We start from the raw sequence: 13,909 nt of genomic DNA, 5'->3' as shown, positions 1-13,909 counted from the left end.
GAAAGACTGAATGTCCACCTGTTACTTTGTTTTTTCTTATTATTTATATATTTATTCACATTTGTCTTTATTTATTTATATTGGTTATTATATTGATATTGTTATAAGTATTCAGTTGTTATCTAGCACTACAACTCTTTTTGTGAGCTGTATCCACTATTAGTGGAAGCGGCCTTTTTCAGATAGGTTCCTTTTCTAACTTCTCTTGATTAGACCGTTCCTTTGTTTCTTTTAGCATTAAACAGTTAACCAACAAGAAAAAGGAAAATGTAAAAATATATATATATATATTTACCTATATACAAATAATGTATTTAATGTATTGCATTTATGTATGCGCATTTGTTTACTACATAGTATACGGTTATTCTTATAGTGATGGAAAATATTTTGAAACCGGGAAAATAATTTCATACATAGTATTTGTTATGTAGTAGCATCTCTTTAACTAGAATTGTAATTCATAATAGATGATATCTTAGTGACACCGAGAAATGAACTGTATTCAGGAATATGTAAGACACATTTTAATTTTATATGATTAGTCTTACTTTTTATTGAACACACAAATGAGCATATTGTAGTGTAAAGGTAAATATACCTTTGTTGGATGCAACTTCAATTCCTTATCATACTCAGGAAATACTTTTAGAGTGAATTAATGAATATGGCTTTATGTAATATGCCTGTTAAAACTGCTGTCCATTCAGAAGAGTTCTCAATAAGACCACAACATGTCATACTATTATTAAAGGTAAATCTATGACCATATTAGCCACAAGCAACAAAATATATGCATGAGGTGTGGTTTTGATTCACAATGATTATGTAATGTCTGTCTGTAATTCAAATACAAGTGGGAAGAGAGCATGCGACCTTTGTACACGAGAGGGTAAGTGCCGTTTCATGACTGTAGGCGGTGCTTACCATGCCAGGGCTACACATTTTCTCATTTTTAGCTTGTGCAGAAATTGTTAGATGTTACCGGTTATATTAGACACCCCATAACATTGGATTATATACGTGTACTGTATTCACCTGAAGCCAATTTGCCTGCCATTTATTTAAGAAAATGTATTTATTATGATGTGTACATTAAATTATAAATAGATTTTTTCTTTTCTTTTCTTTTCTTTCTTTCTTTCTTTCTTCTGATTACCATAGTATAAAATCATAGTAGCTAATTTTTCTTCTCATCCGGTAACCTTAACTAAGCAAGGGGATTGCATTTGTAAGTAACTTAGATTAAGTAATGATCTGGAATATTGTTCAAATAACTAGATGTGAATGAAACTTAATGAATAGAATATGAATACTTGTGATTGTTGCCAGCATTTTTTTGTTCTTAACCTTTAGTCTTCCTTGTTCTTTTGATATGATTAGGATATGTACCTCCAAAGTTCTTATTCTTTTCAGTATAGACAGAAGATAAAGTTACTTTGTTTTCTCTCTCTCTCTCGCAAAGTTCCCTCAACCTCACCGACCTTCTATGTCTTACGTTTTCAGGCACAGCATTGCTTTTCCTTCAAATCCGATGTTGTTTTTGTAGGTGTGATGTAGGCTGAAGGTGGTGGGCTGGTGGCGGTGGTGGAGGCCAAGGATGGTGGCGCCAATCCACTCCTGGATGTGGGGGAGGCTGGTACTCCTTCTCCCCGTCGTTATATGTACAGTACTAACCGAAGGGTGCATCATACCAAAGGAGTTCCCTCATTCTATCAGTGGTGAGAGTCTGGTATTGTGGTTGCTCTAGTTTATGTTTGTATTGTTGTTATCCTGTATTTTTGTGTGTGTTTTTTAATGTGTATGTATATATATTTTTAGTGTTAAATATTTGTTGACAATTGTCTCTTTTTCATTTCTCTTTTCTTTCCTCTTCTTATCTTTTGTCTTCTCTTGTTTGCATTTATGATATATTACTTGGTAACATTTGTTAAATTGCTCTCTTTTTTTACAGCTGATATGAACGAATCGGGCAGCCAGATGTGCTACACATGCTATCAGGCTCCAACAGCAGATGGGTTTAAAGTGAACCTTAACAAACTTAGGCTTAATGGCATAGGCTCGGTAATGGTTTATTTAGACAGCAAGCAAAAGCTCATTGAAGAAGATTGTGGAGGTTGTGATGCCTTTGGCAATCTTGAAGGCACAGACGAGGGAGAGGCCAGTGAAACCGAATGCCACGAATGTGTTACCTTGCCTAGTGGATCCATGTTTGAATTGTATGTGAGGCTCAGTCCCCAGTACCAGGGATTGACTGAGGGGGAGAGTGTGTGCCAAAATATTCCAAACCTTAACATTAGTCTTACCATTGACAGCAAATTGCCAGACCTTGAAGCTCCCTCTGATTGTGAGGATGGCTTTTGGGTCAGCTTCCCACTCTCTGGGGATACCTGTGCTGTAGGCTCCACATCTCTGGACAGAGAGACCCTCTGCATTGTTGCAAGTTGCACTGACAGCATCATGTCCCCAGACACATCAAATGAGAAAATAGAACACAAATTCCAACCAGAATCTCCAACAGAGACCTGTATATGGGAGCTGAATACAGAGCAGCGCAAGCACATGACCCTAAGATTCTCGCAGAACGTTCGGCCCCACATCACAGTGTACGAAGAGTCGCTGCTCAACCCGAAGTGGGACGTGGAATGGTGTCCGACCTTTGGGAACGAGTACAGTCTGCAAACTGAAGCAGACACTGTATTCGTAGTCTACCACAACACACAGAAGCTTGCCAAGAAGGGATCACTGTCCATTACAACGCAAGTAGATCTGTGTCTCCTCCCACCAGCTGTGAAAAATGGAAGTGTTAATTTTAAACGTCAAGAGTCTGGCACAGTTGCCTTGTATTCCTGTGACAAAGGATTTAGCCTGCTGGGCCCGTCAGAGATCCGGTGTAAAAATCGTTCATGGGAAGAACCACCTGTTTGCATTTCCCATCACAAGGTAAGCAGTGTCAGCTTAATAAGAATGTTGTAGACTATATTTTCTCTTTCTCTTAATCTTCCTCTTCCTCCCCCTCTTCCTCCCTTCTTCCTCCCTTCTTCCTCAATCCCACTCTGTTCCCACTGTCTCTTCTTGCCTCCCCCTTTCCTTTTTTCTTTACCTCTCTCCATTTACCTCTATTTTCTACCCTGGTTCTGACTCCTTATATATATATGTGTGTGTGTGTGTGTGTGTGTGTGTGTGTGTGTGTGTGTGTGTGTGTGTGTGTGTGTGTGTGTGTGTGTGTGTGTGTGTGTGTGTGTGTGTGTGTGTGTGTGTGTGTGTGTGTGTGTGTGTGTGTGTGTGTACATATATATATATATATATATATATATATATATATATATATATATATAGTTATATATATAAGTATTATATATATATTTATAATATATATAATATATATATCATACTAATATATATATATCTAAATATATATATTTTATGTTAGTTTTTTTTTATTTAGTTATTTATTATTATATAATATATATATATATTATATATATATATATATATTATTGAATATAGATATATATACAATATAGTATATATGATGATATATATGTATATAGTTATATCATTATATATATATATATATATCATATATATATATATATATATATATATATATATATATTATATATATATATATATATATATATATATTAATATATATATATATATATAATATAATAATAATATAATATATATATTAATAATATATATTATATATATATATAATAATATATATATATATATATAATATATATATATATATATATTATATAATATATATATATATATTTATATATATTATATATATATATATATATATATATATATATATATATATATATATTTATCTTTGCTATCTTCAGGTGTTGTTCCCATTCACCACTCAAGATTGTGGTAGTAATAGGGGATTTATCTTTCTCTGCTTCAGGAACTGAGCCATAAGTCAGTCCCCCTTTTATTTTGCTATTCATGTGGAGGTGATCAATCCTTTTTTTTCCCTCTCATCTTATTCCCATAAGAAATATGATCACCTACGCTGAACCTCACCAAATCTTTCTAGCTCAAACTTAGGCATGTCAAACCCAACTCCTCACATCAGAAGGCCAACATGAAGCTCCAGGAGAGTTGCCATGTTTACATTCGCTTTCCCACATAATTACTAGTATGAAGATCCTTTGGGTGCACAAACCACACACCGAAGGCATCTCTAAAATCCCCCATTCAATTCACAATGTTTTTGCTAAACAAACCATATCCCTTAAGCACTCTTGCTATTCTTTTTGCACCAGATTTTTGTCATTTGGTTATGGTATTTAGGCAGACATGTCAAAAAGGAAGAGTATGAGATTTTAGCTTTAATCTCTTTCAGAATCAGAACTGTGACATGACTTTCAAAAGTTCCTTTCTCTTTTTTTTTCTCTCTCTCTCTTTATTTTTTTTATGCCCAAGAGTTCATGTATCCCCGTGGTAGTCTCAATCTTGATTACTTAGAGGCAGTTCCTCTTCAGCTCTAGTATCATGTCAGCAATGGAGGTCATGCGTAACACACAACAATAATATCTTTTATGGTTTTTAAATTATTAATATCATTATTTTCATTTCATTTCTATTTTCTCCTGTTTGTACAGCCAAAGTCATGGACCCACAGCTGGACTCAAACATTCTTGATTATTTTTGTTTATATGGAATGTGACATAGTAATGGCCTTGGAGAATGTGCCATTGGTTTTGCTCTTTCAGCAAGCTCAGAAATTTGTATTAGAAAGAGTAGGAGAAAAATGAATAAATAGATAAATAAATAGATAAGAAATCCACTAAGAAATAACTTTATCATGGAAAACTCAGTGTTCAGCTTTGAATTAGTTTTTTAAGTTCCATTAATTTACAGAAAGATTTTTTTTTTGTTTTTTTGTTCTAGAATTACAGGCTTTGTTATCATACAACAAATATAGTTCACATTTCATACAGTAATTTATTTGGAATCCTACCCAGGATTCTCAGTGCATTTAGAGATGTGCATGTGAAATGTGAAAAAGAGGTAGGGCAGTGGTATGCTAATCATCATCAACAATTTCTGTCAGTAAGTAAATTAATATACTAACCCACAATAATAACTAATATAACTTTGTTATCATAGTAAAAAAGAAAATCACAATTGCAGGTGTGCATTGCCCAAGTCAGTCATAATTACCTTCGAAGGAAAGTTTTTTGTTATTCTGTTTTTATCTTTTACATTATACACACTTTATATACACTGTTGAGATTTCCTCCTCTTCTGCCAGCCAACATTTTTAACAACAAGGGAATTTTACAGAATGGTGACTAATCCAAGATCTTTGCCAGATAATTTGATGTGAATGATTAGATATTCATTCACTTTGCTGGTGTTCATAACTTCTATTTGCCTGTTCTAACCAAAATATGGAAGGTGTATTTGGATGAAGTGTCTAAATAGAACATCCATTATCACTGATATTTCATGAAGAAAGTATTATTCACTGGAATGACTGATTGTTATGATAGGACCCCAGAATTGTGGTAGAGCTATCTGGTAAGCTACAACACATGCAATTTAGTAAAGGTATGGGAGCATTCCTTTTCTTCTTGCTCTTCCTGCTATGTTGTGAGTATGGCAGATTGTAATTCTGGGTGACTCAGCCTGGGTGGAGGAGACTGGTGTCACAGCAGTTACCTTCAGGGTGCATCATACTGGAACATCTGTCATATGGTCATGAAATACCATATGTATAATCAAATACAAAAGTTTGTGTTGTTAAATTTGGCCAAGTACCAAACATCTAGTAAATTCTGTTAGGTCCTCCTTATAGTTTCACAGGTTTTATTCAATCATAAGACAAAGACACAACACAGCTATTGTCATTCGCAGTACTTGTCATATGCTTATGGGAAGAAGAACAGCTGTAACCTCTTTGGCTTTTTCATAGGCCTGTTTTAAGGGAGCTCTGAACTATAGCATGGATCATCTGCTTGTGAGTGGCCAGTGCAGAGTGTATTTTAACATGCAGTAAAACTGAGAAGCTGTAAGCCATGCAGTGTCAGGGTGATTGATTTGATTGATTAATTGAAAAACTTGGTATAACTTAACGTGGTTCCTCTTGAATTTTAGAAAAATATGATATAGAATTAACACATTTCCTTTCAGTTGAAATCATTGTTTGCATATACATGGGCTTGTAAACCCACAATGCAAATGGAAATTGCAGGATGTTAGTAAAGGTCATGGGTTGGCTTGAAAAAAATTATAAATTAAATAAATAAATAAATAATGATAATAGATAAGTAAATAGGAGAAAGTATTAATATGCTTAATGTGCAAAATATTTACTCAATTTTTTTTGGAATACACAACATTATTCATTATAACCTAACACTGGAAAATAGTTGAATAGATAATGAAAGTTTTATTTGATACTCATGTTCAGGGTAACTTGAGAAACACTTTACATGCAGGATTGGGTAAAGTTGTGTTATTATAGGGTTGTCAGTCCAAGAATATCCTTCCATTATCTAAATTTACAATACATGAAGTTGAACTAGTGAAGAAATTAAGTAAGTTTCATGCCATCCCATCAATAGTGGGTTTATATATATGGGAAAATGATGGAGGGAACATTAGTTTTACAGGCATATGTGAAGATCTACAAGCAACTGCAAGTATTTTTGATGATTGAAAGAACAATCAATTAGTTGTTAGTTATGTAGAGATCAGTAAACTTATTCAAACACACACTTGTCATACATTCATAAATGAGATGAAACCCTTGCACACCCTCACCAATACACAGATACTCTCACTTTTTCTTATTCTCTGAGGCTAGCACATACACTATATATATGTATACATATATATACATATAAGTAGATCTATATATAATCTACATGTTTGTAATTGTTTGGATTGTCACTTTACCAAGATTAGATACTAGAGACCTCAACGGGTGTTGTACAAAAAAATGCTTGTGTGTGAGTCGCTGGGATGTCGCACAAAGCTTGGAATGTGTTCTGTTTAGATCTCCTTTTGACGTCTGTGCTTCTGTTTTCTCTTCAAGGACTTTCAAATTGTGTAATGCATGATCCTTCTTTTTTTTTTTTTTGTGGCTGTGTGTGCAATTAACCATCTTTGTGTTTGGAAAGAGTTTCGACGATGAATCTGCCGCCACTCCAACACCTCCTCCCCTCCCTCCCTCAAGGACACCTCCCAGCCCCCACCTCCCCCCATCTCTCTTTTACCACATGGAATTTAGGCCCTCGACACATTTTTGAAGAGAGGTAAAGATTTTCAAGTTTTGATACATTTCAGGATAAACTGATGTCTGATGCCCCAATGGGATCAATAGAAATTTCGGACAGTGTGAATGGCAGTAGTTTGACCTCAGAGAATGGCACATTCCTGATATCTGCTCCCGACAGTGAACCACATGGAAAGATGGTGAGTGCATCCTCGCCGGCTCGGTATGAAAACAACGGACCAACAGCGAGTGAACAACTTATTGTATTGGCTTCAGTAAAAGACACACAGAGATAAACAGTAAACAATAAACAGCAAACATACTACACAGTGGTTCACTTTGTATGGCTGAGTGATTACCTGACCATTGCCTGAAACAAAGTTGGTTTGCTTGATACAGTAAAACCTCCATGATTCAGCAGAGAATGGGCCAAATTATGCCGAAATTCCAAACACCACATGGTAATGCCTTTTGGATTGGAAATTTAAAAAGATGTGTGTGTGTATGTGTGTAGACATTTTTCTTGTTCGTGCTACGTGTTCTCTTTAAGTGTGTTTGTGTTACTTATTGAAAGAGTGTTTTACCTGGAGAAGCCCCAAATGGATTGGGAGAACATACAGCATATACCATTCCTATGAATATACTTCCCTTTGTGTGAAGAATAGTACAGTTAAATATACAGCCTAATGAAATAACACTGTCATAGTTCTTCAGACTGGAGAAAAAAAAAAGACTAACATATTAGCCACAAATTGTAGAATGCTGAATTATGGAGTTGTTATTGTAACTTTTCTTAATAGCACTAGTAAAGTAAGGATAGAACATTGTTTGTAAAGCTGACATTATCATTAAGCTTTGCACAACAGACTAGATAAGCATGGTAGACCTTTAAACAGTATACTGTACACACTGTCAGGCATACTTGCAAGTGACTAAATGTTCTGCCTTTCATTTGCCAAATAATACTAATAGTAGGTTAGTTAGTGAATGTGGAGAATAGGTAAAATAAACTTTATAGATATGATTTTCATTTCTATAGATATTCTTTCTTGTAACAAATGAAATTACCTATATTGTCCTTCTTCCTCTCGTAAGATCTAGTGAAAATACGAAGTTGAAGTATTGCATAACTACACCCCATTTGTGCACCACAGTGCATGATATTTCAACTTTAAGCAATTCATCTATAAACAACTTCTTATTGTCTGCAACCACTTTCTTCAACTAAACTGTAGCAGATATATTGCACTGTATATAAAATCAAGGTTGTTCATTTACTCTTACTGGAAATAATTAAACCTTGTGTGCTATTACCTTTTTCTTTCTTTCATTGAAAACACAGCAGACAAGGAGATGGAGAATTAATAAACCCAGAGAGAAGACTGTGTGTTTTCCTTAATTTGTATGGTGGTGTGGACTCTCATTGTATGATTTTCTGGACCTACTAACCAATTTACAAGATCAAATTGTGTAATTCACCTTATTTGCTGCTGTATGTGTGGAGTGTCCCTTCTTTTTTCTTTCTTCTTTGTTCGAGCACTGCTAGTTTGTTTTTTTCTGTTGTCAATTTTTTGGTTTGTGAGGCTGTATGTTAGTTAATGCACACTATCGGAGTCTGTTTGCATTTTGTGCTGATTGATGCTTGTGCTTCATTGCTAGTCATTTTGAGCTGTCTCTTCTCTTGTATTCACTCCCCCCTTCTATTTTTTTCATATATCGAACCTTGTATTCATTTATAGTAAACAGTATATGTAAAAATGAATACTTTTACATAGAAAGATATTTAATGGGTTAAATTACATGTGTATTAGAAAAACATGTCATTCTGAGGAAGAGTTAATCAAAGAGTGTTGGTTGCATTTCTTTTGCTGTGGAAGTATTCATTCTCATTCATACCTTCTTCTGCAATTGTCTCAATGAACTTCTGGTCTTCATACTCACTGCCTTGTTGGCTTTTCAGAAAAAGGACAACTTGTTCCTTCCCTGTTATGCAAAAACCCTTGTGTATTGTTTTCTGGTATTTATTTCCCCAAATCTTCATTGACTTTCCTCGCTTCCATTTCAGCCTGGAGTTTCATTCCCTGAACAAGACCTCGAGAATGACGAAGAGAAGGAAACTGATGCCAAAGATCTTTACGAGGACTATGACACAGATGCGCACCATGAGATGTTGACAAACCATTCTCGGGGGGAGGTGGATGAGTATGAGATGGAACTAACCAACTTGCCACCGGTGATAAACTCAACAGAAGCTCAAGAAGACGAAGATGATAACCAGCTCGGCATTTTTACAGGCTTACTTGACATCTCCCTAGAAGATGACTTAACCATGTATATCATCATTGGAGCAGCAGGCCTACTTCTCCTCATTATCATTATCATCACATCCATCGTTGTTTACCGCAAAAGATACCCCGTTCGCCTGGGGTTAGGGCGCAAATTCGACACTTTCCAGAACCCCATATACGAGAAAACTGTAGTGAGGATGCCCATGCAGGTAGAAGAAACAGAGGTAGGGAGGAAGAAGAGTGATGCGGAGGAAATGAGTGATTGCACAGTGTTAGAATGAGTTTGACTTGTATTTCACATGAAGTCGCAGAATGGGTTTGTGCTTTTAAAGTTGAACGGTATAATGTGATTGATAGTCTAGTCTGGATGAAGAGTTTGATTTTTTATCATTTTATAGTATTTTCAAATTGAAAGTATCACAGTATTTGCTTTGGAAAGTGAAAGTACAGGTATGGCTTATAAAGCATCAAGAGAAATGGATTTTATTGAAGGAAAGGTGATTCTGCTGTATTAGCTAGTATTAAGACATTCCTCTTGGCCTGCAAGAAAAAAAAAGAAAAAAGAAAAAAAACGAAAAGAGTGCAGGAAAGTGTCTTATGGGTCCAATTTAAGTGATACATGCAATTCTTGTCATGTCGTTGGTGATCTCACACTCCCAGGATTTTTCTAATGATAATCAATGATGTATTTAGAATTACAATCCACTTTGTTGTGAATGGGGAAAAAAAAAATGTGCACCTGATAAGGATAATCAAATGATACACGTTGACAAGAATTGCATATGGGCATTTTATATTATGTGCAACATGAAAGTGTATTATTAATTTTTAGGAACATTTTATTTTTTGATACCTGGATTGACCCAAATCTGTTTTGTTACGATTCTTGTGTCCCAAGATAATAATCCTCGTCAGGGAGATATTGACGTCAGAATTAGTCTGATAATGTATGCATGGTTAACGTTTGTGTACCAGTATGGATGATTTACAATATCTGCTCCTTATAGCTGTTATTATCACTGTTCATTGGAAGTGATATAGGGAAAAGGGATATGGAGTAATCCAGATGTATTCAGACAGATATATTTGAAGTTATTATTTTTAAACTCCTGATCAAAGTGCTGACTTGCTTCCATTGGATGATGATAGCCCTTGGAGTAAGTAAGTTTGGATTATTTCAGGAATTAGTTATTACTTTAGGTACATCAACTACCAATTTTACCACCACTTTTGTAGGCGTGAGTTCTAAGAATAGACCTAAGAATAGACAGATTACTGATCTACACAGTGCATAACCTGTGTTTAATTAAAGTATCATAAGTCCTGTTCTGGTGTCCTGGCACAGGTTGCAGCTAAATACTAGAAGTCAGTATTTATTTAATCTCAACACTATGTATTGCTTACATATCTCTACATTGTGCTAAAAGTTTAAAAGTCCAGATGTAAGATGGGCTGTTGTCTTCACTCACCCTTTGATCACCGGTGCTCTACTAGAGTAAGGTTTTTTTGTTTGAAATCTCAGTTAGTTTTAGGAACCTATCTATTTTTTATAAGATGTTGCATGGTGCTTTAAGTTTATTAAGCTCAGTTTTATTTCAGAGCTGTAGATGGCTGAGAACAAGCTTTGTTTTACATGTTTTTATTCTATATGTTTATGACCAAATAGTGAATGTGACCAGTGCTGCTATTCCCTTGGATTCTCAAGCTAAATATCTACAGCTACAGCTTTGATGTTTATTTCTTTTATGTTGGGAATTTTTTGTCTTCATTTTACGCTTCTGGTTCTCGAGGAAAACTTCGCATTTATCAAAGATTTTCCAAGTACAAATGAAGACAAGTTATTTGCATTTTTCAAAAAAAGAAAAGCCGAAGAATCCAATATTACAATATTATGAATGCAAGTTATTTTCATAGAGTAAGTTTAGCAAAAAAGGGATAAGAAAATTCAAGCTTTGATTTTCTTGTAAATGGAAAGTCACGTAACATTCTGTTTTGTGCCAAAGTTCTGTAAATACACTAGTTTTGTCAATACCTCAGAATGTTGGGATATTTTTTGTTGTACCTGATTCTATGGGTATTTGACCAAGCACAAATTGTATTTTATGTATGAAATGCAGTGCATCCTTACAGTAAGGAGTCGGGTGGGATTGGTGTAGTTAGTCCTTTGTGAAGCATTGAAGAGCACAATATGTTGACTTCCTGCATCGTTGATGGTTGAGATAATCATTGCCATGGGAAATCACTTTTCACTTTCACAGTTTATAATGTAACTGACCTGGTTACATGATTGCAGCAAATATTGAAAAATGGCAGCTTTATGTGGTGATTATAACTTTTCTTTATTCTTTTTTTTTGTGATATTTTTTTTTTCTTTCTTATTCCTGTAATTCATTCTTTCTTTCATTCTTTTTTACTTCAAGGTTCTTTACAGGAAGGAAGCACTGCATAAATAAAAGCAAAACTATAGTGTTGGTTAGATTGCAAAAGAGTAAACCCAAGAGCTGCTAATCATGCAAGTATTATATCATGTACACTGTTTCTGAAAATTCATGTATTGCTGATATCTGTTAACCACAGGTATGTATTCTTTTGTAATGCCTCCATTTCCATACAGTAGTTGCAACTGCCACTCTCCCCTTTTTTATTATGTACATTAACAGCTGCAATGTGTATGAACCCACACTTATTTCTAGTCAAATAACAAACCATGTGTGCTAATTCTTGGTTCTCTAAACTGTAGCTTACAATTTGCCCTCGCTTGCATATGTGCAGATCCTTGGGGAGGCGTCGTACATTGGCGGGTAATTTTCTCCAGGATCTGTAGCGTGTTGCTGCCGAGATTCATCCAGGGCAATTCTGACTTATGCAAAATTCTTTATTTTTGCAGTACAGATATAAACCCATGTTAAAATTGTCTCGTGCCCTGGATCTACCTCTCCCATAGACATCGCTTGCTGATGATATATCCTGATGTAGCTTTTTCGTCTGCAATACTGTACTTTATTTTTCATCTTTGTCTTCTAAATTGGAAAAGTCCGTACAGACTAGAACTATAGTAAAGTTATGATTCATCCAATTTCCAAGTTTTTTGTTTTTTCAGTATACTGCTCAGATTATTGTGATGCAATAATACTCATTGTGGCTCAAGTTAGTAGTGAATTCAGTATTGTAGAATAATCCTTATTTCCCAGCTTTCTACAGTTGTTGAAATAGTAGATAACTAAATATTCTGAATGTGGGCTTGTGTCTTGCACTGTAAATTATTTAGCCTGCAAAAAAGAAGACAGATTTCCAAGAGCTGAAAAAATGTGGGTATACCAACCAGAATATCAAAATGTATTAATCAGTAGTATTTGCACTTTAAAGAGCATTAGATCTGAAGTAAAATATTCAATAATAGTCTTTGGTTTTGTTTTGGTTTGGATGAAGTAATGTTTGGTACATAAAAATACACATCAGAATATATGCTCAATGTCAGAGGTGGCTGGTGGATTTTGACAGATAATTTTTCAGTACAGTAGCATTAAATGTTGGAAAGTAATGGGCAGGTTATTAAAAGCTACCAGGTATTAAAGAATGAAATTTTTGTTTAAGAAAGTGATATATGATCTTTTTTTAGCACTGTGCTTAAAAAAAGAAAGGTTTTTCCATGTGTCTTTGGTAATGAAGACACCTCCGTTTAGGAAAAGGGTCTTCACTTCAGGTGAAATAATATTGAAATATTCTCAATAAGAAATTTCTAATATATAGCCATACCAGTCTTAAGAAGTAAGTAATACTCATCAAAAACATTTGCCAGCTTATAGGTATTACATCCTGTGAAGTTAGCAGTAAGTTTGCATTACTGTATGACTCTTTGTCCACAAAATTTGTAATGGCCAGATTTTGAGATTGGACTGAGATTCATTCCAAGAATATACAAATAGCTATTTTATTAATGGAAGCAAATTTCTTAAGGTGAAATGTGGCTACTTGGCATTGGTTAGAAATGGCAAAATCCGGTGTTAGGATTATCATCGAATTGATAGTAAGTCTATGGATGCCATTTTATCTTATAGCTAAGCAATTGTAATTTGTATAAGTTTAAAAGAGAAAATTCATTAGCCGTTGTAATTTTTAACAACTAGAAATCACAAGCATTTCATTATCATATGCTAGTTTAGGTTTTTATCATGTAACAAAAAAAAAAAAAAGAAAATTAAAAATGCATTGTCTTTCATTGTGAAAGTGACTTTTCTGTCCTGTTGTCATGAAGCAGGTGGTGTTGGTGAAGTAATGTGGTCCCTCATTATAATGCAACAATAATCAATTGCTTGTAATCTTCCTATTTTCTATACTGTATGGAAGCTTTCATTAGTAAATGTTGATAAGTTTG

At 34.5% G+C, this 13,909-nt stretch overlaps 1 protein-coding gene across 4 annotated transcripts in view; it reads left to right on the top strand.

The window, feature by feature from the left end:
- Window positions 1–13,909, top strand: part of LOC119596502 — a 15,328-nt gene extending 1,419 nt beyond the window's left edge. For 2 of the 4 annotated variants that reach the window (XM_037945777.1, XM_037945778.1), the window contains exons 2-4: window positions 1,550–1,721; window positions 1,955–2,943; window positions 9,312–13,909. In XM_037945777.1, coding sequence (XP_037801705.1) covers window positions 1,601–1,721; window positions 1,955–2,943; window positions 9,312–9,815 — 1,614 coding nt within the window. In that variant the 5' untranslated portion in view covers window positions 1,550–1,600 and the 3' untranslated portion in view covers window positions 9,816–13,909. Of the gene's footprint in view, window positions 1–1,549; window positions 1,722–1,954; window positions 2,944–7,317; window positions 7,447–9,311 lie in introns of all 4 variants that reach the window. The other 2 variants (XM_037945775.1, XM_037945774.1) reach the window with 2 other exon arrangements.

Source organism: Penaeus monodon, chromosome 38 (assembly GCF_015228065.2).
Source record: "Penaeus monodon isolate SGIC_2016 chromosome 38, NSTDA_Pmon_1, whole genome shotgun sequence".
Lineage (NCBI taxonomy): Eukaryota > Metazoa > Arthropoda > Malacostraca > Decapoda > Penaeidae > Penaeus > Penaeus monodon.
Note: the sequence above shows the minus strand (reverse complement) of the source record. Positions and strands in the feature narration are given on the sequence as shown.